Source organism: Haliotis rufescens, unplaced genomic scaffold (genome assembly GCF_023055435.1).
Source record: "Haliotis rufescens isolate VD_foot unplaced genomic scaffold, xgHalRufe1.0.p SCAF_11, whole genome shotgun sequence".
In the NCBI taxonomy this organism is placed as follows: domain Eukaryota; kingdom Metazoa; phylum Mollusca; class Gastropoda; order Lepetellida; family Haliotidae; genus Haliotis; species Haliotis rufescens.
Window position 1 is genome coordinate 15,219,708 of NW_025963791.1, and position 25,365 is coordinate 15,245,072.

Below are 25,365 nucleotides of genomic sequence, written 5' to 3' on the forward strand. Positions count from 1 at the left end.
CATAAATCAGTTGCATAATACTGATTGATCTATGTAAGAACTACACATGGCTCTCTTTCACAACATTAGGGGATAAAACAAGAAATGGTCAGGTCGGAGTCTCCATACTATGTGTCAGTGGGGAGTTCATGTTCAATCTGCTGCATGGTATCTCAGTGTGCGAGCACTATAAAACCTGCATTAGTCTGGAGTAGTACAAGCAGCCATGCAAACACATGCATGCACATTGCTATATACCGTAAGTGCAATAATATGGAAAGCAACATTCAACCTCATTTCATCCCACCTCACCTCTTTCGTATCATTCATTTTAATGATCAATGAATTTGCTCAAATTGTGAAAATGGAAATGTGTTCACAATGGCTGCATGACTGCATTTTTTTTCCAAGATGACCTAACATGAAAGGGATTATGAAAGGTATCAGCCGTAAAGTTATTAGATCGATCAAAAACCAATAAATGGCTGTGTGCTTGAAGTCATTCAGAGACATTTCATGACAATGATCAAGGCAACACAAGTAAATCATTACTGGAAAAGTCACAATGTAAATACATTATTGAAACTTCTTTCTTCTCGTACAATATGTTTCATTGTTCCTAGTTGGTTGCACTTGGATAGGAAAACAAACCATGCCACTGTGAAATACCTCTAGTACTGTTGACAATGACTTAAAACACTCGCTGGATAATGTAGGCTTTGGGTGTTTTTAAACTTACAAACTTTTAAACATGTTTTGGGTGCTGAATGTCTGCTGTTCAATTAATGGTATCAGAATTGGCATTTAGAATAACGTTTCTTTGTACTGTTTACACAACAGCATGATGTTTGAAGAGAAATTGTACAATATTTTTGCTCATATTATTTCATTTCTATAAGATGTGTATTTGATCATAACATTTCTTGCATTTAAATTCATTTTTAAAATCACATGTAGACAAGTCTACATAGAAAATTATCAACAACTCAAATCTATAGGAAATTACGATCACCTGAATTGTGACTAGCATGCAAGCCTTCAGAAGGATGCCATTAATGTAGCTAGTGTGCATTAAAGTGCACTGGGTTTTACCTTTGGATGCCAAAGAGACATATTTTTCTTTACTGTGGTTATCATAACTTGATACAGTAGTTGTTATCATTTCTAATTGCAGCAGTACATTCATAGAACATTTCTTATTGGTGGTACATCTTGCTGCACTTAGGTACCTGTGGTTGTTTTACCCATAATTGGCTCTTTTCTATACATGGCTTTGTCACAAAATTTGTACCTCAGGTGATTGCTATTGACAAATGAAGCCAAAATCAGTTGATGTCTTAAAATGACACATTGAATGGTATTTTATTTAGGGAATTAAACATAAACAGGACAAATGTGTGGATTGTATAAGGACAGACCTAACTCTTTTTTCATGTTTCATATATATACACGTATCGTACTAAAACACCAGAAGTTGATAAGTTGATTTGGAGGCAAATCAATTTATTTTGGGCATATGCCGAAAATGTTGCACAGGATGCATCTATTAGCGGAATGAAAATACACTGATATTTACTGTGGGGAAACTAATGTGTTCTTTCATTACTACTTTAAATTGAGATTTCGCCTGAATTAAGTCTATAATTCACTATAGTTCTAAGCAGGATGATTACCAAATAAAGGAATAATAAATAACCTTAATAAGATTTTAATTTGCTTGTCAAATGTATGTGAACAGTCATATAACAATGAAAATCAGCCATGATAATACAAAAATATATTATTCATTTCATTTGTAATTACCATAAAATATTTCATTTTATTTTTAAGCATTTCATGCAATATAGCAGAGAAAAAGAAACACTATTAATAAGGATTTGTAAATATATGCTTGAATTCAACAATAAACAATCCTTTGTAGTCTCCAGAATTTCAATATAACAGTAAAACAAGGATCAGGTAGAGCATAAACAGTCAGGTCTATATAATGATTTCAAATTGTTTCGCAAAATGTACAGTTGATGAGAGATAACACAATAACTAACTAACATTGTTTTGAAATATTTCTAAGATAAAATTATGCTCTTTTAATTTGATTATTTGCAGTTAATAGTTAGGACTGAGTTAGAGATTAAGCCTGCAGCTTGGAGTGTACATTTGCAGCCTGTACTCTTTCTTCATGAAGCATTGTGGTCTCCCCAGTTGCTAGGTCTGTAGCCGTGTGACGGACTTGATGCTCTCCCGGATTAATGAGACTGGATTCCACAGTAACTGTGGTGGTAAAACCTTTAGAAGTTGGTTTACCCTGCAGGAATATGAGAGAACATAATGAACAGCATAATGGTAAATACAGTTTCATAAATAATATATGAATAGTTTCCCCTAATGTAAAGCATACAATACTACACCTGATTTGCTCTCTAAGTGCGTTCCTTGCCAGTGCTTATTCAAACATGCTTTTGCTCAGGTAAATTATTGTTGAAAATGCAAAATGTATATGTGCATCTCCCCACAGCAAACCACAATGATGTGATGCTGACAAGTTTCAGAATCCTTAGAGCATCATGGTGTTATAGAAACTTTAAGGTATGTGGGTATTTGAACATGATAAACGTTTTTAGCTAAGTTAATTATATTTTTCATACATTCCCACTTCAGCAATATTATTAAAATCACTTGCCTTGAGGTGTGTATGTGGGTTTGTTAATTAATGCCACATTTAGCAATATTCTTCCAGCTATATGATGACAGCCTCCATATAAGTCTGGACCAGAGATTCCAGTGATTGATATTATGAGCACCTATCCATGCCATCAGGGCACATTGACACGCCATCAACCAAGTCACCGAGTCTGACCACTCTATCCATTAAGACACCTCTTGCAGTCATCAAAGGCTGCTAGGGACCAATTCTAAACTGGAATCCCGACAGGTTCCCATAATCTAGTTGCTTCTTACGACAGGCACTGGAGTGCTGGGGACAATTTTCACCCCGGGTCCTCACTGGGCCATGACAAACTAGTATTGAATAAGGGAGAAACATATAGCATTACTAACTGTTTGCTTTGTTGACATCAGCCTGGTTCCAACTTTGGGTTTTGGAATGCCACTCTCTCGCGTGTGTTTCCTTTCATTTTTCTTTTTTGCATTTATGGCTGTAATATGAAGATTAACGTAATTAATCAGCATTTCATCTCCTCAAGTTGTCTCTAAAATAGGCATATACAGAAAACAGTGAATAAACTATTCCTCAAGATAAGTAAATTATTGTACTTTGACAATCATTAAACATGATTTTATATTACTTGCTGCTCTGCTGTTACTTGTTACTTTACTATGTTCTACTAAGCAAAGCATTAGAAACAATCACTAGTCCTTTTGTCCCTATGAAAACTTACATCCAAAGGGGTAAGGACTTGTGGAAATTGCTAAAGTTTAGGATTCCCTGTACCACCACCACCACCACCACCACCACCACCAGAATTCTATGATCATGATCCACTCCATGTACTCATGCTTGTTGGTTTCACCAAGGTGGAAAACATTTAAGACCTGTATCCAATGGGTATTCCTCCAAAAGCATGCGGACACACTGATATTACTGAAATACTGTTCAAAGCGATGTTAAACCAAACTAACTCCTCACTTGTCATTATGACTGATGACAAGAGTATTAGTTGCATCAGCTGAAACACTGACCTCTCCCAGAGTTATTGTCAGACTTTGATTTAGCCTGGTATTTCCAGTCCTTGTAGTCTGTGCCTCTTTCCTCGGAACCCCCCTGGAGTCTGATGTGACTTCTTTCATCAGGGTCATTGTTGATGTCATCATCAATGTAAAACTCCTTTAAGTCAAATTCTTGTTTTTTCTTCTGTTGCTATTGGTTAAGATAGAACATACTGATCAACAGCAGGTTAATAAGATAGTTCTATCACTTCAACTTCTCACTGACATGCAATCTATGGAGACATGGTAATCTTGAACATAACACAACTTTGATGAAAACACATGACAAAGAGAACTAAGACATGAAAATATATGCTGTGGGTATATTTGCTTGTACTCACACTGATAATGTTTTTTCAAGCAGTAGTGATTAAAGTCAATTAACCTCTGCGTTTAGCTCAAAACTTTTGGTGTTTCGATATTGCTCTGTGGTCTAGTGGTAGAGCATCCGCCCCGAGGAGTGGAAGGTCCGGGGTTTGATCCCCGGCCGCGGCATACCAAAAGATGTTTAAAGATGGTACTTGTTGTTACCCTGTCTGGCACTCTGTATTAAGGGGCTAAAACAAGGACTGGTCAGCTCGGAGTCAGTGTACTGTGAGTGGGGTATTCATGTTAAACTGCGGCATGGCATCTCAGTGGGCTAGCACTATAAATCAGCATCAGTCTGGACTAGTACAAGCAGCCACACACACACACGTGCATGCACGTCGCTCTATAAGTGCAATAATCTTGGACGCACAGTTAAACCCAATTTCACCTTACCTCACCTGTTTTGATATTGTAACTAACTCAATTTAGATCTGGTTCAGAGCCAATAATTATTATTTATGCAGGCACACAGGCTTTCCTCCTACATTATAATATAACCGAGTAAGAAAACATATGGATAACAACTTCTGGTTTATTGCATATAGCGATGTTCTGATGTACATTCTTACACTGTTATCAAGCTGGAGTGACAACAACTAAGTGATAAGAGGTATACAAGCAGCAGATTAACATTGACAGCAGGTAATCGATAACAAGTGGCATACAGATGATTGGATGAAGCCAAATGTACAGTTAGAACAACAAATAGCACACAAGTTATGAATCACACGGATGTACAGTAAGGATAAGGATTAAGAGGATGAAACAGATGTTAGGAGCAGGTGGGTCCTAATTAAAACAGTCTGTTACTTGATTAGATCTTCATAGGCAGACGAGATGTAATACCCTTGATCTCTGTTGATCAAAGGGTTGTGATGGCAGATTTCTCTAGCTTCTGAAAGTTTTCTCTTGGTGAAGTCCTGATGTTTGGTTGAGAGATTTGAACTTTGTCAAACTGAATTTGATGGCTAGGGAATATTTGCTGGTGGTTTGAGAGGGCTGATTTGCTCTCTGCTTTGGCTGTTGAAGTCTTATGTTCTTTGATGCGGGTATCTACTGGGCGAGAGGTTTCAACAAAGTATGAGTCACCACAGTCACAATTAATCTTATAGATTACTCCGTTGGAGGGTTGCTTGTTGGAGGGGTGTGTGGTGTGGCCATCAGCTTAGAGTATGGTTCTAAGGGATGGGGAGCCAGCGAAGATGGTATCGATGCCTGCGAGTAATCTGCTGATTTGATGAGAGGTTTTGCAATGAGGGCGGATTCTGGTCTGGTTGGTTTGGGTTTGGGCTGGGGTGTGGTGGAGATGGCTCTCTTGGTAGGGTACAGGTTTAGATTGGTGAAGACATGCTGCAGATGTTTAAGTTCATGGTCAAGGTCAAGTTTGCTGGAGTAGATGTTGATCTTGGTCAGTATGGAGATGATGCCAGATTTAGTTTTTGGAGGAGTGGTTAGAGTTGAAGTGAATGTACTGGTCAGAATGGGTAGGTTTCCTGTAGTGGGTGCTTTGGATCTTGTTGTTGGCCCTCTGGATACAAGGACATCTAGGAAGGGGGTTGTTCTCTGTGTCCATGGTGAACTTAACTCTGGGGTGTTGGGTGTTGAGGTGCTGAAGTAGTGAGGTGGGGTCCTGTTTTTTTCTGAGGATGACAAACTTGTCAACCTTCCTGAACCGTCATTACCTGTGTGCTATTCGTTATTCTTACTGTACATTTGGCTTCATCCAATTATCTGTATGCTACTTGTTATCTACTACCTGTTGTCAATGTTAATCTGCTGCTTATCATGATTTGTCACACATATATACCTCTAATCACTTGGTTGTTGTCACTGCATCAAGGCTTATTAGAACTCATTAACAATAGTAGCACAAGAATGAATGCTTTTGTGGTGTAGATAGCAATATTACAAGAGATGCCTGCAACATACAACTGAGTTTGAATAGACAAGTCTTTGGTCACTACAGTCTTGATAATATGCTAAATCACTCTGAGAATATTGATACACATTCAGCAGTATTTGAAATCACACCATCCCAATTTTAGTTGCTGCTTACAACAAGCATGGGTTAACTGTTATAGAATAATACTGAATAGTGCCTCAATATTTCTGTTGCAACAAAGAATTCCTCCAGTACTGGGATAAATATGATGGTTTTGAACTTACCAAAGTATAAACCAAAATACTCACCTCATATAAATCTCTGTAACCATACACTTGTTTCTTGTCTGGTCTGGTGGGCTGAGATTTGGACATTTCCTCCATAATCTCATCAAGCAATCCTACTTCACGTTGTCTTTCATATTCTTAAGCAATTAGAAAAGTGATTAAGCTGTAATTAAGCTGACCCCGCACTGGACATGATATGTTCTTGTGTGTGATATGAGCACTCCATTTTGGTGTTCAGATGTTTGTGTTTACTGATATTTTTGCTTTTGAAAACAAATATAAAAACTTTAATATTGTCTGAGTTTCTGTGTATATTATGCATCCCTTCTACGTAACCTATGTATGATACACATATAGAATACTAAACAAGCTCCCGCGTAATACCAATTTTTATGAAACGAGTGAATAGTTCTGGTATCTGACGAGCGAAAGCGAGTCAGATACTACAACCATTCACAAATTTCATAAAATTGGTTTTACACAGGAGCCAGTTTAGTATTTTATTTATTACTTGCCACTTACAACGTTTTTAAACGTATGCTGTCATGTGTGAATAGGCTGACACCTACACGATCCACGGCATAATCCAATTGAGTTTAACAGAATAATACTTCAAACACGTCAAAAGTTGAAACTTATTAACTTAATACTATATTATGGTCACCTTTAGAATTCAGACGTCTGTTCCACAAAGTTATCGTAGCGCATAGTCTTACGATTGCCTTGTGGAACGGGGCTCTGCACCAAGTTTACATGTAATTTGTGGAATTTTGTTGCAAGATCCATCATCGAAACAATGCCATGTGATGTCAGCCTAGCAACAGGGTTGCTGGGGTCTTTGAGAGTGCATAAGCTCCTCTCAGTGATCTATGATCTCCACACGCAATATTGTTGAATAAGCCAAGGGATGTTGAGAGCTTTCAATATTTGTTGGGGAAACTTGTTCCGACAGTACATAAGCATGCATTTTGGTATTACATAATGTGTAATACAGCTGTATGTTTATTAAAGGGTTATCTCTTCACGAGCAAGTAATAAAAGACAATAAGATACACCAGGTGAACTGTAATTCATGTGTACTCTACAGTACAGTGGTCACAACAATGAAGATGTTGATTACTGAAATATTCTAAAACTCTGATTCTACTTAACTGTATGCTCTTTGTTGAAAATCTTCTAAAAAGATCTTTGAAGTTTTTCCATTCAATAGGAAATTAGTTTCAGATATTTCAAAACAGTAGTAATTCCATTCTCAATTTTCAGACAATTTTGTCTCAGTTTTAACTACCTGAGGCTATTTCTCTTGCCACGTCAGCTTTTGCCTTCTGAAGCTGGTCTGCGATCCATGAAGAAACGAGATCAGAATCAACACTGCTACATTGATCTGGGTTACAACCTGCAACTTTTATATTTCTAACCCAGTCAGCAGTAACATTTGAAATTAAATGGTGAGAGGCAAAATAGTAAAAAGGATACGTAATATATTAGTTGACACTGAACCAAGTTATGTAGTAAAACCATTAAAGTAATTATGTTTGCTCTAGTGGAAATAATAAATGCAAAGCACTTTTATCTAAGTTGTATGATATTCATAAAAAATAGATATACATAGAATACAGTTTAATATTTAATATAAAACCATCACCACCCACCCTCCACCATTCATCGAATTATTTAATGGGTCATCGGAAAGCAGCTGATGACACACGCTACCACAGTCATCAAAAGTCAAGGTCAAGGCCATCTGCAGTCAGTATCGCGTGTGCTCTCCCAGGGAATCAAGAACTGCATGACATCTGCCCATGGCAGCAATATTGGTATGAATCAGACCTTGGGGATGGTTGGCCCACTTGGCCTGTAGTGCCAGTACCCAGCTATGGCAGAGTCTGCGGCTGTGGTTGCTGCTGTCATACCCGTCTATCCAACTCATGTCATAATGTTCAAATCTGGTGATCAAGAGGCCATGTCAGGCCTGAATATTGTTCTTGTGTTGGTATGCTATTGTGACTTGTGCTGTGTATGGTCTGTGGTTATCGTGCTGGAATACCACCTTGGCATTCTGCATAATAGGAATAAAGTGTGACTGCAGATCGTCATCTCCGTACTGTTGTGCATTTAAGACGCCCTGAACATGAACCTGGTTGGTCCTGCCATTGTGCAAGAAATACTTCCAGCAAATCTGTCGACTTCATGAATGCAGTTTGACACAAAACATTCATGTCAATGTCTATACACCCGACATCTTCCATCTACATGACGAAGCAAAAAATGTGACTTGTCGCTGAAACCCAATTCTCCATGAGGCCATACACCAGTGACATCATAGTCTATGATGTTGGTTGTGTCAAAATGACAACTCAAACAGGCCATCAGACTCGAGCACGTGCCTTAAGAAGGAAGTTAATCACCATCTGGGCTGATATTCAAAGCAAGCCTTGAGTGACAGATACTGTAGAGGTTGCCATGGGGGTTCAAAGTACTGTGATAGTGCTTGGCACGTTTCCAAGTAACCGATGGTGTTGTGTTCTTTCTGATTCACTCAGTCACGGCATGTTTTTGCTGTTGTGCAATCCCTCTGATAAATGAGACAGGTAAAAGAGCATGCGCATCTCACATGGGCAATGGTCATGCAGTTTACATTGATGCATTTTGGTGAATGTGCACATTTGTGATCTGCTTTGCCTTGGGTGCCTTTAGGCAAAATATTTGGACCAACAAATTACATTATATTCATGATTCCTGAATTGCCATGTGTACAGTTCTATAAAACTGCAAGAAACAAAGAATCTTCTTAGCACATTTGAGCTATCAGATTAATTGAATCCCAAACTATTGCATATGACAATTACAATTCTTAATATATAAATAATTAGATATTATTTTGAAACAATGGAGAAAAAAAAGCTGATTGTACATGGATATTAGTTCTATATACATGTACATATCAAAACTGTTGAGAATGAACCTAAGAATGGTAAAAAGAAACAAAATCTTTACTGACCAACACTGGAAGTGGACTCAGAAGAGTAACTGCACTGACTGTCTGCATCTAGGTGTCCAGTGTGTTTTTCACCAGTTGTCCTGTTTGTGTAGCTATCAATGTAATCTGTATAGTCTTTATACTCTGGCCGTGTGCTGTACGCAGCTGCAGGGTGGGACATCTCCACAAACTGCTGGTACTCCAAACCTTTAACCAGAAACACAATCAGAACATTCCTCCCACTGAGAAAGGGTGGTTCTTCATGCTCAAAATATAATCAATGTCATAAAAACCTACAAAATTCCTTTCTGTTATCCTGATATAGTTTTTTATGAAGACTTGTGTCACTAGCAATTATTCTTCTATCCCATCTGTCTTTAAAGGGGCACTGATCTAACGCAATTCCCTGGACTGGTTGTTGCCTTTGTTATTGTTTTTTTCCCCGTGAGTACCCGGATGATAACGCAACGCAACTGAGCGTGACCAGAGACTGGACTACCGTCTGCAAGGACAGCTAAATAAACTTGGAGGCTGGTGGCAATATTTGTTTTACGCATTTTTGCATGAACACTGATTGGTTAACTGTGATCTATAAAGATTTCGACAAAGGGCGCATGTTAATTAATTTCTTCAGGCTAAACAAACAGACAAAAAGATCGGTGGAGCTCATCTGATGTCATCATTTGGAAATACCCCAGGTGGTTATAGTTTAATACTAAAACAAGCATGAAATACTCACATCCCCCGCCAATATGACATGTCCAGTTGTGTGCAATGCATTAGCTCCTGTGAATTATGTTCACTGGACCTTTTAGTAATGGCCTTATTGCAGCACTAAAAAAGTTATTACTGGTGTTGTTTTGCCATCTGCAGATTATGATAGAATATGTAACTGTATTTGTAATGAGTAAGGATGAGACATATGGACAAACAACTTCTTTATTACAATTAGGAGCGATGGTTTCAGTGTAGGTTCTAACACCGTTATCAAGCAAGTGAAGTACAGAGTATGGTTGACAAGAATATATAGTGTTTATCCCGCGATATGCCAAGGAGAGGCACGGGCCACCGAGCCGTGGATGCCCGTGCCTATAATAAAAACAGAAGATGAGATTGGGTTAAATGGCCGAGGGTGTGCAGGTACTAGTGGGCTACTAAGCTGCTAATTGTGTATACCAAAATGCTACCGTTGCCATGGCCACTAGCGTGGCCAACGGCGATTTGCAGCTAGCGCTGCTGGCCTGAGACTGCTACCGCTATCCGGCCCCCACTGTAGCATATTTAAACACTACCATTGCTTGGCAACTCCCACGCTGCCAAAAGCAGCTCCCCGTTGCTGGCCTAAGTCAGACTACCGCTGCCCAGCCCCAGGTAGCCGGCCAAAGCAGATCCCACTACCTGGCCCCATTAGTAAAACCATTGTGCGACTACCGCCGCGGACCCAACTGTCAGCTACTGCTTGACAAGACGACTTCCGCCGCCGGGCCCATATACGTGGCAATTGTTTGCCCCAACGTATGTTATTTTACGATTCCCTGGCTGAAAAGTCGGGAAAGACAAGGTTCCCACTGAGAAGCAGGTAACCCCGGAAAGGTTCCCGCTGAAAAGCAGGTAGCCTTATGCACGAGTATTAATTTGGAAGCAAGTTAATTGTTTCTAGCAGTGTAGCCCACAAGAACCCCGCCAAAAAGTATACAGTTGAGTAGGTTTAAGATCAGTTACACTGTTGTATTTGTAATGAGTGGTGTTTCTGCATGAAGTTAGTCAGTGAATATAACAACTGTGTCCATGACACTTTTGGAGGAACATACACTCAAGCAATCCAGAACTTACCAACAAGAAAAGGAAATGTATTCAATACTGTGAGATGACATTATGTGCCAAGTTTGGTTGCCATTGAAACTCAAAAAAAAAAAAAATTTAAATCCCAAACTATCAAAAGACACCAGTTCACCACTAGACCTATCTATGTGCCAAGTTTGGTGAAGAAATATGGTAGGGTTTTCAAGATCAGCCCCGGAAACGAGGACTACCGCCATTTTCAGTCTAATTCAAAGTCGTTGCCATGGAAACTCGAAAAATAACTTTTTTTTAAAAATCCCAAACTATCAAAAGGCACCAGTTCACCACTAGACCTATCTTTGTGCCAAGTATGGTGAAGAAATATGATACGGTTTTCAAGATCTGCTCCGGAATCGAGGACTACCACCATTTTCAGTCTAAATCAAAGTCGTTGCCATGAAAAATTAAAAAAAATTTATTTTTTTTAAAATCCCAAACTATCAAAAGGCACCAGTTCACCAATAGATCTATCTATGTGCCAAGTTTGGTGAAGAAATATGGTACGGTTTTCAAGATCTTCTCCGGAAACGAATGGTGACGGACGTACGGACGGCCAGACAGCACCCATTCCTATATCCAATATGCCATGGAAACTCAAAAAATAATTTTTTTTTAAATCCCAAAATATCAAAAGGCACCAGTTCACCACTAGATCTATCTATGTGCCAAGTTTGGTGAAGAAATATGGTACGGTTTTCAAGATCTGCTCCGGAAACGAAATGTGACGGCCGGCCGGCCAGAAGGACGGAGAGCACCCATTCCTATATCCCTATAAAAAGTATCCATGCAGTGAAATCATTTTCGGATTTCGGATTGCGTCGATAATACGATTACTACTCCCTAGTTCTCATCCATGTTTTCTGGTATAACCCTACACTTGTGTATTTGTCGTTATTCACTTGATGCTCAGTTAATGAATTTATTACAGGTACAATTAGTGGTTGCACCACGTAGATTACCTGACAAAGGTTTCCATTTGGCATTTATTGTGTCTGGGGAAATTTTTCAATCTAAATCCGGGTTTGAAGTGAGGTGAAATGTGTGTTATGTAATATGCACATGGCAGACCAGCAAGAGGTGAATGATCAGTTGATTTACTTTTTTTGTAAATCAACGGATCGTTCCTAGTCATCAAAGGATTAACAGAAAATACGTTGATTGATTAATCACTGTTATCTTGCACAGTGGATATGTCAAAAGTGAGTGTTTACATGTCTAGGTTTACTAAAACAAATGGAATACACTCATATCATGGCGTGAAGTGCCGATGTAAAAACAACATACTTTGTTCAAAGGGTTAACTGATAATACGTTGATTGATTGATCATTGTTATCTACCACTCAATGGATTTTTTAGGAACCGTGGATGTTATGAAAATAGTTGTCACATGGGCTTTCTCAGCCGACCTTTGAAACTTGACACCTATGTGAAACACCTGAAACAATCTAAGTGATCAGTTGAGAAAGAAACACGGGTTATAATATCCCGAAACGATAATAATCTTTTAAAATATTTGATTGTTACAGAGACACGTGACATCGAATAAGTTTCTTTGTACAGCTGCAGACGAATGGGATATTGTTCCTTTGATTGGATATTCACGGATACATTCCTCGAACAAGGAAGGTGCCTAAAATTTGAACACATAAATTTGGTAGGTTGTAATTATGGTATTTGCATTTTGTTTTCCTTCATTTGCTGTAGCATTGAACCGATTCGTTCTTGTTTCTCTACGTCTTGGTTGGGAAATTCTTCAATGCACGATAGACGTTGTTTTCACAGGTCTTTTCCTTTGTAAGCATGTATATATTACCGTCAATTTGTAAAATGTGATTCTCTTAGGCAATTTATAAAATGTGTAAATATTTCAGTCATTTTGACTAAAAAATCTGTCCAGATTGACTAAAATTGATTAAGACGATCAAAAGGGCCTACAAACATCACAACAGATTATTATGTAGGATTAGAAGCCAAACAACATAGAAATGTACTTTTCAACGTAACATTTTCAATCTTTTGGTGATGACATTAAACATCAAAATGTTTGGAATTTGTTATAATAATACAGATGGAAATGTTTTTCAGTCACTTTGTAAAATAACTGAATATTTAGGCGTTTAATAAATTTGAAAATGTTACACATTTTGACAGTAAAAAAAATACACATTATAAAAAAAGGAATGCTCAGGTGAAACTTTGTGTTGCAAGTCAAAATAGTGTAAACGAAAATCGCTAAATTACCAAGCAAATGACTTATCAAAACTTCGTCACCATTACCGATGCTACCCACAAAGATACCTACATTTCCTTATTATCTCGAAAACAGTATTTCATTTTGTTGATCAATGTGACCATACGCCCTTAATACTACCCATAACAATGACTAATGCGCTTACGAATGGCGCAGCAGAGGTCGCCAACTAGTCTAGATTTCTGCTATACATCCGTTTACTCAGTGGGAAAAAACAATAACAAAGGCAACAACCAGTCCCGGGGAATTGCTTTAGATCAGTGCCCCTTTAACACATGTCATAGATACCTATAAAATTCCTTTCTGTTATCCTGATATAGTTTTTATGAAGACTAGTGTCACAAGCAATTATTCGTCTATCCCATCTGCCTTTAACACTTGTGTGAATGTTGCTGCATTTATATCTGAACTTCAACATTTGACTTACAACTAGAATTATTGACTATGACCTGTTTTGACTTATATTCATTTCATGATTTATAAAGTTACTGTTCATACATACCTTTGACAACAGGTGATTTTCTAGAATGAACTCTTGAGTAGAGCCTGTCAGGTGTTTTTGCCTACAAATGGTGAAACAAACATTAATAGTCACCCAGTCATTTTCTCAAATCTTATTCTGTTCTCAGAAATTAAATGTCTAAATTATGACAATAAGACAAGTTAAATTAATAACAACAACAATAATAATTTATTTATATAGCCCTAATATCCACCTATTCAGCTGTTTTAGTGGAACTTGGTTTAACCTTTGACAGTTCAAATACCCCCAAACTGTAAATAATAGAATTTTTTAAAAGGATTGTATGTACCTTTCTCATACTGTCCCTGACAGTGCTACCATAGTCTACTTTACCCTCAAGGACCTTTTGCTGAAATTCATGCTGAAATGCACAGAAAGTATGTCATATATATTGTAATAGTATTCTAACTTCTGATAAAAATATTGAGTTATTTCTGACCAAATATGATAACACGGTACACTTAACATTACATTACAAATATGAACTGATAAAGTGACAAGAGAGAGAATTTCATGTGTTTCATTTTTTTTAGTTTACATCATCATTCTGTTCCTGAAACAGGTGAACCAGGTTTTTGACACTGCCCTTTCCTCCAAACCAATTGGGATCAGCCTCTTGTCTGTGAAAAAAATGCTTGAGATTAGAGACAGGTTAAAGATTTAAAAAAAATAGTCTGGAGTGAGTTGGGTTGAATGCCACTTTGAACAGTTTTTCAGTATATAATGGAGTGTGAGCTTAATGTTGGAGCTTAAGATGCAGGGCTTAGATGTTTTCCACTTTGGTGAAACCCAGGAGCTCAAGTATGATGCTGACAGACCAAGTATCATAATTAGGATGACCCTGCATTCAAAGTTTAACCCATGATTAATAGATCTTGGAACGTTTAAGGGATGCAACTCTGCAATGGCAAATTGCAGAGCCTTCCTTTGAAATAAAGACTAAAGTTGTCAGCATAATGCATTTTCTGTTTTTGGATACAATTACAAACATTTCTTTCCTCGTGAAAACTGACATCTCAAATGGTCTGTATCCTAAATACATTCAAGTTTAAATATATTTGGCATCTTTTTTAGAAATAGCTTTTTGTTACACTCAATATTGTTAAGGATTCAAGTTTAAATATATTTGGCATCTTTATTAGAATTAGCTTTTTGTTACACTCAATATTGGTCACATTTTCTAAAAATTTGTTGATCAAATTAAGTTTTGCCATGTTATAATTATCATGTATTTGTTCAAACACTTTTACCAATTCTGCCATTAATACTTACTCTGATAACACATGTATTTCTCTTGGTTCATCATCTTCAAAGTACTGTGTTGACTTCCTCTTCCTAGGGAAAGTGCCATATGGATTTGCAGGAGCACCAATGGCTAATTTGGCGAACTCATGATGGTCTGTTCCAGAGTTGTACAGTGCAAACAGACTTCCAGCTGTTGTGAGTTGGCCAGATGATTTTGGACATCCAGCTTCTGTACAGTGGCTGGCAGGTTTCACCACTGATTGGCCACCAGTTGATTCCTCGCTCAGTCTCAGATAGCTGAATTGAGATGGTGACAGTGGAGGAGACAGGATTGGGCTGCCCTCATTATCCCTGAAACTGCAGTCATTATAATATATGAAATTAAAACTTCAATATGGAAGCCATTGTCAACATTAGATACAACAAAGTAAACAGAATCCTTAAACCCCCAACCTATGCCTTCAACCATTCTCAAAACATTCAAGCTATGTAAAATGTCTATCATGTCAATATATATAGCTGATAATAGCCCAAATGGTAAAGAATAAAATCTGTTAAAAATCATCCAGTCTTGTAGGTGGAAAAAATTCTTAAAGTCATTAAGGTGGGTACATGGTTCTCTGGGGTTTACATTTATACTACATGTATTTGAATCTAAGGACCCCTTCAATTTTTTTACTTCATGTTATAGGGTTAACTAACTTTCATGCTTTTTTCAAACAGTGTATACACAATATTCATCGTTAAAATGAATAATTACATTACTCGTTATCATTTATGAATAATGAAGGATTACATTGACTTTGTTAACATCATAGCTTGTTATATTCAATGAAATTGTATACATTGTTGATTTTACCAACACAATTGTCTGTACAGTACTATAAAAGGAAGATTATTAATCCCCGTGGAAACAATGACTCAAGGTGGTTCAATTAAAATAATGAGTAACACCCACCTTAAACATTTTAAGAGGTATAACATTAAAGTAAAATGATACAACCTCGAGTCATTTTGTTCCTTCAAGGCCTCTTTCTCATCTCTATCTGCATAGTACTTTGCAGCTGCTTTCTTTCGCAGATACTGTTTCAGTGTAGTTGTGTTGTCATCATCCCCGCTGCAAGTTTCTGAAGACCTGCCCAAAACATATTCTTTGGGAGAAGTAGTTTCCTCATCATACTTTGCGGACTGCCGTGTGTCTTTTTGCAACTTGGCCTTGTAACTATAGAAATCTGCATCTTGGTTGCGCTCATAGTTACACATCCAGTCACTACAAAGAACAAGCGTATAGTGGACGAAGTCATCTATATCCCCCGCCATTTTAACACGTTATGGTCCCAAACCAGGTAACTGACCCAACATTTCTCTTAGGCCATGTCAAAATAGCTGCAATGGAAATTCTAAAATAAACATTTATAAAACTCCTTAATATCAAATGGCACCAGTTCAGTATGTGCTTTATATAATAGACATGCAATGTTTGACAAGGAAGTATTTAACAGTTTTTGAGTTATGCTCCGGAAACGAACACCACCCTTATAGAACCTAAGTCCAACTTGTTGCCATGGAAACGTAAAACATAAAAATTTATAAAACTCCTAAATAGCAAAAGGCACCAGTTCAGTATGTGTCTGGTAAACATGCAAAGTTTTGTAAGAAATTATTTAACAGTTTTTGAGTTACGCTCCAGAAACAAACAGCACCCTTATAGAACCTAAGTCCAACTTGTTGCCATGGAAACGTAAAAAAATTTTTTAATAAAATTCCTAAATAGCAATGTCTATAAGAGTCTGATAGACATGCAAAGTTTCGTAGAGAAATATTTAACAGTTTCTGAGTTATGCTCCGGAAACGATTTCGGGACGTACACGCACGTACACACCCACACGCACGCACGCACACACGGACGGAACCCATTTCTATATCCCCCGCCAACTTCATTGGGGCGGGGGATAATTAAGCAATAGAGTGGAGGATGATTTCTTAGTTATATAATTATATAGTTAAACCCTGTTATCTCAAGCCTAACATGGCCATGTTGTAACTTGGAGATATCTGGACATTCAAGATAACGAGAAAATGATAGAGATATAGTGAGGCAGTTGGGACCGGAGAATAGGTTCGATATATTGGTACATTCAAGATAATGTTGTTCGAGATAACAAGTTTTGACTGTGTTGCCTATAATATGGTTTGTGATTATCTTCATCAACTTTTAGAATGCCTAATCATTGTGATCATATTTTGAATGAATGATATCATACAATGGAACATAAAGACCCCTGCAATCTTTGTAATATTGAATGGTCTCAATAGCGAAAATGCAAAGTCTCTTTCAAGCACTCTTATTGTAGGTTAACATGGTTATATCTCAGCCTGAGATTGTGATCACTTGTTGACAACACAGATCAACTGAAACTTCAATAAACACTTCGTATCACTCTTTACTACAACATGGCCATGTGCAACTGCCCTCTCACTGGCTATCTTCCCTTAAGTCATCAACTACCTCACCATTGTTACTAGTACCAAGAACTTACAAAGTTTAGAAGACTTGCACTACAATGAATGACAGCTCGGAAATCCATGGATGTTGCCATGTTACACCATGTAACTAGCTATACTACTCTAGCTCCTTACACACAATACAAACTACATGCATTGTAGGCAACTTTCCACATATAACAATGTATACCAGAAACAGCGTTATCCCTTTTCCCCACCATGGGGCTCATTAGAATTTTGTTTGTTCGTATTGAAGTGAATATTCATGGAGAAAGGGAGGGTTACTCCAGAAAAAAGTTTACCGCATCAAATTTTTAACTCAGTCTTGACAAGTATTTCTTTAAAAAAACAAGCAAGTTTCATTCATGTAACATCAGTAGTGTCTGAGAAACAACTGTCCCAATTGCAGCCACTATGATCTCAGCATACATATGCAAAGTTTCATAATAAAATATTAAACGGTTTCTGAGTTTCCGGAAACAAAACATGACGAAAGGACAGATCCAATTCCTAGATCCCCCTCCCACTTTATAGCAGGGGACATTTAGAAGTTTCTCAATAAAGCTACATCAGTAACAATCTAATTCCACTATTCATTCTTTAGATTTGTATCTCAGTCCATTACCTTTGTCCAGCAGAAAATGGTATCTTTCCATGGCTTGTCTTGTCATATTTTCTGCTATCACATTGTGAAATATCATTTTCAACAATCTTCACTCTATTATGAGACAAAAGAATTGATAACAATATTCATACATGTATTTCCATAAACAATGAATCTCTGTAATTATGAGAAAATAATCGCAAATACTGAGATGAATTCATTAAAAACAGTTTTATACACACTTAAGTCCTACTTACTTTGGATCCCCTTTCATAACAAGGCACTGTACTTTCATGTACTGAGTCAGTATCATACCAACTTCTTGGATTACATGTGTGTGAGAACATTTAACTGCATCGATTTGTGCAATAAAATTTAAATAACTATAGCTTCTGATAATGGAGAACTGACCGGGTTCCTTTCCCAGCTTTGCCTCTTGGAGAATGAAGATTATGGTAGTTTTCATTGTGGTAGTCTTGTCTGCTAGTGTGAGGTTTTTTCCTCTTTCCATTTGGACTGTACTCTTCCATGTACACATGATCATCAGACGGTGAATGGTTTCTGGTTGAGTCCTTTCCATGTCTAGAAGGTGAGGATGTGGCAGAGGTTGGCTTTGATCTTCTTCCTGTCGAGTATTTACTTGGAGATGCCTTGCTTGTAGTTACCTATGGACATGGTGGTGGCATGTTGATCACTGGTCAAGATACTCTTTGAGGATGTATTGTAAAAAGTGGTGGTATCATTAAATTAAAAAAGAATTGGCATCTAAGAAGTCAAGGTCTGGAAGTAATGTTTTCGGACTGGAAGTGCATGTTTTGACTTTGGGGGACTGTGAAGAAATCAGTGAATGGGTTGCTTCTTATTTTGCAAGTACTTGCAACACATCCAGTTATCTAAAAGGCAATCTTTCAACATCTTTGTTATATTTACTTATTTTAACATTCATATCTATAGTTTAGATAATGTATATTGTCTTATGATCAGGAATTTGTAGTGATAGTTGATTATAAAATAATTTTGCAAGTAAAACCATATCAAATGAGTTGGAAGCAACATATGATTCTTTGGTCATTATCTCACAATTTCAATACATTTCAAATTTACAGTAAAGGCAATAAATATTTCTGAAATCATTGGATCAGACATTTTCTAAATAATCATCTGGCAAATGGTAACCAAAGCTAGACTTAATAACTCATGTTATTTAGATAAAAACATCTTACTGTGTTTGCAATAGGCTCATCAGGAGGTAAAAGAAGCCACTGGTGCATCTTGTCGAAGTCTGCATTTCTGTTATAGGGCTCTAACTCTAATCCTACAGATACGATGCTTTTGAAGAGTTTAGGTATCTTCGCTGATTCAATACGGAGTTGCTGTTTCTCCACCAATAGCTTGTGTTTGATCAACTCTGCATCACTCATATCCCATGGAATCTCACCTGAACCAGATATTAAGAGTGATATTAATTCAATTGACGTAAAACACACCAGAGCACACTTTCAGGCACTCGTGGTTTCTGAAACAATTCTAAAACTGTTATTACACTTTAATTTCTTATTAAAATTTAAGATAAACTATTTTTCTTTATTTTACTTGCACATTTCGTGTTATGCTAGATATCCTCTTAATGTTATCAATTCATCGCTTAAGCCATTTCAGAGAAAGAAGTCAAAAGTTAAAGACAATGCTCCATGCCATAAGTACACTTGGACAGTTGGTCTTGGTGAGATAAATGCAGCGTTAGAAATTGGCACTAGTTCTGTGGTCCTTGCCACACTGCACAATAGTTAAGGTATCATAAGGACTAGTAGAAATTTGCCCTTTTAAGAGTTGCTATATGTTATTATAAGGACTAGTGGATCAAACCTGTTAGTTTCTAACGCTGAAATGAAATATGATTTACATTCAAACATCTCCCAGATAATAGAACAGTAGCTGTAGACATCACAGAGGAATGTGGCTGGGTGATCTTGCATCAGCTCAGGGGCCATCCAGTTGTACAAGGCATTCTGGTACCTGATCTGGGACACTGCACTCTGTTTTCCCATGTCAGCTTTACCACTGCCAGACACAAAATATTCAATATCCAATGAATCATAAAACTGAAAGTAATTGTTTTCTGTTTTTTTATATATTTATGTTCAATTGTTAAAACATGGCTATGTCAGTGATTGATAAGTACAATTTATAAAGACCTCCAAGAATAAGCACAAACTGACAATTATATTCAATTCATCAAGATAGCATAAGTTATGATATTAGTTTAACACTGGGCCATAAATCACAAACGTGTTTGTTTACTTCACAGAAGTTGTAAGTTCAAAGAGTAAATACTGGCTAGCATATACTGGCCAGAATGAAAAGCTACTGGTCCATATAAAGATATTGTTTGATAACATTGATTGATAGGTATGACCAGTTTTGTTGCAGAGAAGCAGTTCACCTGTCGATCATGTGCTCAAAGTTTCCAAGCTTTGCATTGAATGGTGTGACAAGGTTGATGGCATGTGAAGACAGATTACAATGAATGTAATTCTGGTTGTGGAGAAACATCAGTGCACTACAGATCTGTAGCAGGATATCTCGGATGTTTTGAGTGGGCAATCTCTCAAACTGAAAGAAAGGAACACTCCAACAGAAAAAGTATGAAGGGTGGAAGCGTTGCATCATCATAGTGACTAGTTTCGTACAGGGTTATTGAGCACCTTGATATTCCTCTGGCCTTTAATGCCAGTGCTAATTTTCATATTTTAGGTGTACTGGTTTTGGTGACATATTACTGGTGGTTTCCCACAAATCACCTGTGCTGATTTGGTATGGATAATGGGTTGGGATGTACCTGTTTTGGTGATATGTAACTGGCAATCTGCCCAGTTGATCAAGTGCCATATTAGGCTCCACTAAGGGTTGACATGAATTTTGCATACTACCCGTCTGCTGGTCCGTATGAAATGACTAATTTGCATCACTTTGTTAGTAAGGTAAATAGGTTGAAATGGGTTATTCAAAACAAAAGAGATCTACAGGGTCCAAGCTTGGAGAAGCTGGCTACTGTGGTGGAGGATGATTTGCAGCACACTAGAACAGTCTGTGATGTTACCAGTAGTCACTACAGTCTGAAGCTGGAGTCTAACCAGCTGAGTTAATAAGTATCTGTGCTAGTAGACTCAACAGTTTTTTAAAGAGAATGCTAGAATTACATGTTGTCCAGTTGAAAAGACAACTTGCTTCTTTACAGATAATACAAATTATATACATGATCTCTATAAAATCTGCTCACTAAATATGACGTGTGTCTCAGTGTTCTTCTAAGTGTTCATTGTTAACAATGTAATCTACTTGATGGCATCAGTATATGGACAAAATTCTCATATTCCACTTACCCTTTGATGCATATAATAGAAGAGAGATCCAAGATATATCCTCTCGAAAACAAGGACAATTGAATCGAGGCTTGTTGTCTGACATATTCCCATTAACAGCAAAACATTAGGGTGTCGAATTTTCCTGGAAGAATAATTAATGCATACATGACAAAACGGAAAACAATATATGTAACAACATAGATAACAAATTCTGATTGCTTATGTCGGATAATATGGAATAACCCAGATATCTGTGATGTTACCCTTGATGTTCTTAAAGCACTTTATCAAAGGATTGAAACTTGGCTGTTCTTCCAGTAAAAAAACGATTTTTTTTATTCATTTCAGATTTGTCAATTAGGCTAAAACAAACAATCTAATTGTTTCCAGTTAGCCAACTCATTTTTGCTCACAACCTGTAACTGTTCCAACAGAATCTAAAACAATATTCCTATGAATGGGCTTAAGTATTTTAATCCTTTTATTAGTATTTTAGCATTATGAAAAAAAAAAGGTTGTTATGAAAGAATAACCTAGAAATCTTGTTCCATGAATTAAATCAATTTTCCTTACACTCCACCTACCCTAATTGTTCCATTTCATTGATGAGAACATCAACATAACCACCAGGGTGAGCTTGTTTATGGAGCCGTTTCACAGTCACTGGTGTATGGTTCCATGTCATACTATCAGTAGAAGTTAGAAATATTTATAAAGCTGTCCTCTTGCCATTTGACTCTAGCAAAATCGAAGCAACATTTAGTACTGTCAGGACAAAACACAATAATATAAAACTTGTTAAACACTCTTTTTTATATACTTGCAATATATAGATATATATAGATATATAAATTACACAAATTACCTTTCCATGACAAGAAAGGATCCATTTTCGTACGTAACCCCATGTGTGTCATGATAAAGGGCATTCTCACTGACAACTGGTATTGCAGAGACAACAGCTCCTTGTGCTTCCCCTCCAAAATACACCTGATGAAGAAAGCAAGGTCATACCTTCAAGTACTTCAAGTATTATGCACAGTAGTCTTTGGAATTGGTTGAGATCCTTTGTCATCAATCATTGTTCAGAATCATTTTTTTCCAACATATCAATCATCAATCATAATCAATCGCTGCAATATTACTACTGCCTAATAATACTTGGTGATAAATCATGGCCTCTGAATGAGTCATATCAATGTCAATTCATTAAAGGAGTGATCAGATGAACCCATATATGAAAAACATCTGCTCTCAAGTAATAAGATCACTTATATAATCAAACTTGTTATGTATAGATGACGACATTTTCAAAACAATATTATTTCTTACACTTCCAAACCCCATACTTTGCACCCTCTTCAATGGGTCAATGTGAACACTTGGATCAATTCCTATTCTCTTCTTCAAGATCTGAATGACAGATGGTATCCCGTGAGAGCTGTTAATTAACAAATCATCAAATAAGTGAAATACAGCATGTTTAATGTCTAAGCAGTGAATAAATGAAAGGTATCTATAACATGTATACTTACAAATGAATCTTTAGTTTCAGTATTAATATGATTATCATGACTGAAACATATACTAGTGATTGAGTGTTGTACCTTTCATTTGACATTCATCAAAATATCAACTTTAAATTTTAGATTATTCCAGTATCCAGACAAACAAATGCATTAAACTTTGCATTTCAAACCTGCTCTCAATGTTTCTGGTAGATGTAGCATCTCTTCCTGAATGGGTCATCGCATACATGTGTGCCTTTTCCAGAAACTCTACCATTTTCCCACGCTTTTTGGGGTCCCTATTAGCCACAGCCCAGTCTTTGGCAGATCTGCCATCATAGTCATGCAGTCTGAGATCCCCTCCAGCCTCAATCAGTTTCACTAAGAGACCTGTGTTGCCACTGTAGCAGGCCATGTGTAAAGGGGTCATCCCACAGTTGCTTCTCCTGCAACAAAACACCTTTATGTGAATAGAAATGACATTAGATTATTTGTGTCAGTGAATGAATTTTATACCATGAAGATGTTTGAACAATATCTGGTTGAATTAATCAAGGTCATGGACATGGATGCCAAAGTTATTTTTCAAACGCTCAATATTCTAGTCAGTGGACCCCTCAAAGCTAGGCTTAAATGTATGTGAAGTTATGGCTGCTTTGATATATATTCATTTATCTAATGGCATGTCAGGATTTGTGGGCGGAAAGCCCCGACTGACAAAAGATGATTTTAGAGAAACCCATAAGCACCAAGGTGGTGCCGACAGACCAAGGATCATAATCAGAGCAAATCTGGAATCCAAACACATGACCAGCAAATCCTTGCAGAGCTAAGGGATGAAACTCTGCACTATTTTCCAAACTGGTTCAACATGTCATGATTGACATGTCTCCCTTCAACCAACTGGATTTATTTATAGTCCATGAACTGAACATTTAATAATTTTGTTTAGTTTATTCAGTATAAGTTATGACTTACTCATTCGGATTTGCGCCAAATTTAAGCAGCAGTTGTGCTGAAGCATACTTGTCCTCACAACAGGCACAAAACAGAGCTGACTGTCCCTCATCATTTGGATAGTCAACATATATACCTAAAACACAAATATATTAATGAAAACAAACATTGGACCACCAGAATCATATCTATTTTTATTAACATTTATGAGGATTAAACTGGTAATTATTCAACGGAAAGAGATATTTTGAAAAAAAATGTACAAGGAGAAAATATTAATTAGGCCTAGATTCCAAACAACAAAAGTCATGTGTTCTCCAAGAATGGCAATACAATCATATTTAAACAATGATCTTGAATCTTGAATGCATTGTCTGCTTAACCATTAGGGAAGGTCATGAATAAGACAATATTTTCTTAGTTTGCTTTACATAAATTAAAATGCCTGTTACATAAGACAGTGAATAATTAGTATAATCAGTTTACCTTTCTTCAAAATGTTTTTCAGCCGTTTTTTCTTGCCCGACTTTGCTGTGTCATGCAGTGACAATCCAAGAGTATCACTACTCACAATGTGACCAATATGTACTTGTTTGTCCATGGTCACCTGCCAGTTATCAATATATATAAAACAAATTTATTCATAACTATAATAAACTTAACTTCAGTCAAATCTATAAAGATTGAAGACTTTAGGTATAAATCATGATGATAAAACTGAGAATTTACATTCATATTGACAATATCGATCAGGGTTAAAAATTAAAGCTAGACAGTTTTGAAGTAGCGAATAATGCCGACTCAAAGTCTTTTCTTGGTGGATATGGTATATAGTAGCAAGTTTACCAAATTGATTTTACTGAGTGTTCATATTAAAATTAACATGTATGTTCATTGACGCCCCTATCGAAGCAGTATAATTTGGGGCAGGTCTCTTATTGACCTTGTGTTGGCATGGTTGAAATTTGAGACCAGTGAAATAGAAATGCACTATCAAAATGTTATGATTCTAAGTGGTTTTTATCACCACTCCTAGGGAGTTAAAACCTACGTGCATACATAAATCTCAATTGAAATAGATATTTGAAATTCCCTCCTACATAACTTCGTCATACAGCATAGTTCAAATTAGGTATCACGAGTTCAGGCCTATTTAAAGGCATATTAATGCTACCAAAATGAGTCTTGTTAACCAGAATATGATGTGTAGGAGTACTACAGATCACTCATTACCTAACATAAGTGTTTCAGCGTTATCTATTATACGTCCTAAACTTCATTTTCGTGGAATTTTGCAGACGACGCTTCCACGCGACCCCAACAGCGCCACCTGGAAGTGGT

The 25,365-nt window shown here is 37.0% G+C and overlaps 1 protein-coding gene across 5 annotated transcripts; it reads right to left on the reverse strand.

Moving 5' to 3' along the window:
- Nucleotides 1-1,671: 1,671 nt before the first annotated feature.
- On the reverse strand, nt 1,672-25,365 carry LOC124150879. Of its 5 annotated transcripts, none has more exons than XM_046523058.2 (24): nt 25,258-25,365; nt 24,511-24,631; nt 24,046-24,160; nt 23,259-23,513; nt 22,892-23,000; nt 22,425-22,549; nt 22,144-22,245; nt 21,578-21,701; nt 20,638-20,807; nt 20,098-20,255; nt 19,418-19,632; nt 18,606-18,859; nt 18,216-18,308; nt 16,143-16,355; nt 15,113-15,442; nt 14,379-14,460; nt 14,130-14,201; nt 13,820-13,880; nt 9,245-9,430; nt 7,532-7,645; nt 6,265-6,380; nt 3,679-3,856; nt 3,037-3,134; nt 1,672-2,284 (listed from the first exon to the last, which is right to left on the reverse strand). In XM_046523058.2, the coding sequence occupies exons 2-24, from the start codon at nt 24,623-24,625 to the stop codon at nt 2,111-2,113; spliced, it is 3,459 nt and encodes a 1,152-aa protein (XP_046379014.2). In that variant the 5' UTR covers nt 24,626-24,631; nt 25,258-25,365; the 3' UTR covers nt 1,672-2,110. The 5 variants fall into 5 exon arrangements, with proteins under 5 accessions (XP_046379014.2, XP_046379015.2, XP_046379013.2 ...); XM_046523059.2 differs by having other exon boundaries at nt 7,532-7,579; nt 16,089-16,355; XM_046523057.2 differs by having other exon boundaries at nt 7,532-7,639; nt 16,089-16,355.

Coding starts and splice junctions, on each gene's coding strand:
- LOC124150879 (XM_046523056.2), bottom strand. CDS start 24,625: ATGGACAAACAAGTACATATTGGTCACATTGTGAGTAGTGATACTCTT. Junction 19,633..20,097: donor TATCTGGGAGATGTTTGAAT/GTAAATCATATT, acceptor TATCTGGTTCAG/GTGAGATTCCATGGGATATG. Junction 15,443..16,088: donor AAGGAACAAAATGACTCGAG/GTTGTATCATTT, acceptor TAATGACTGCAG/TTTCAGGGATAATGAGGGCA.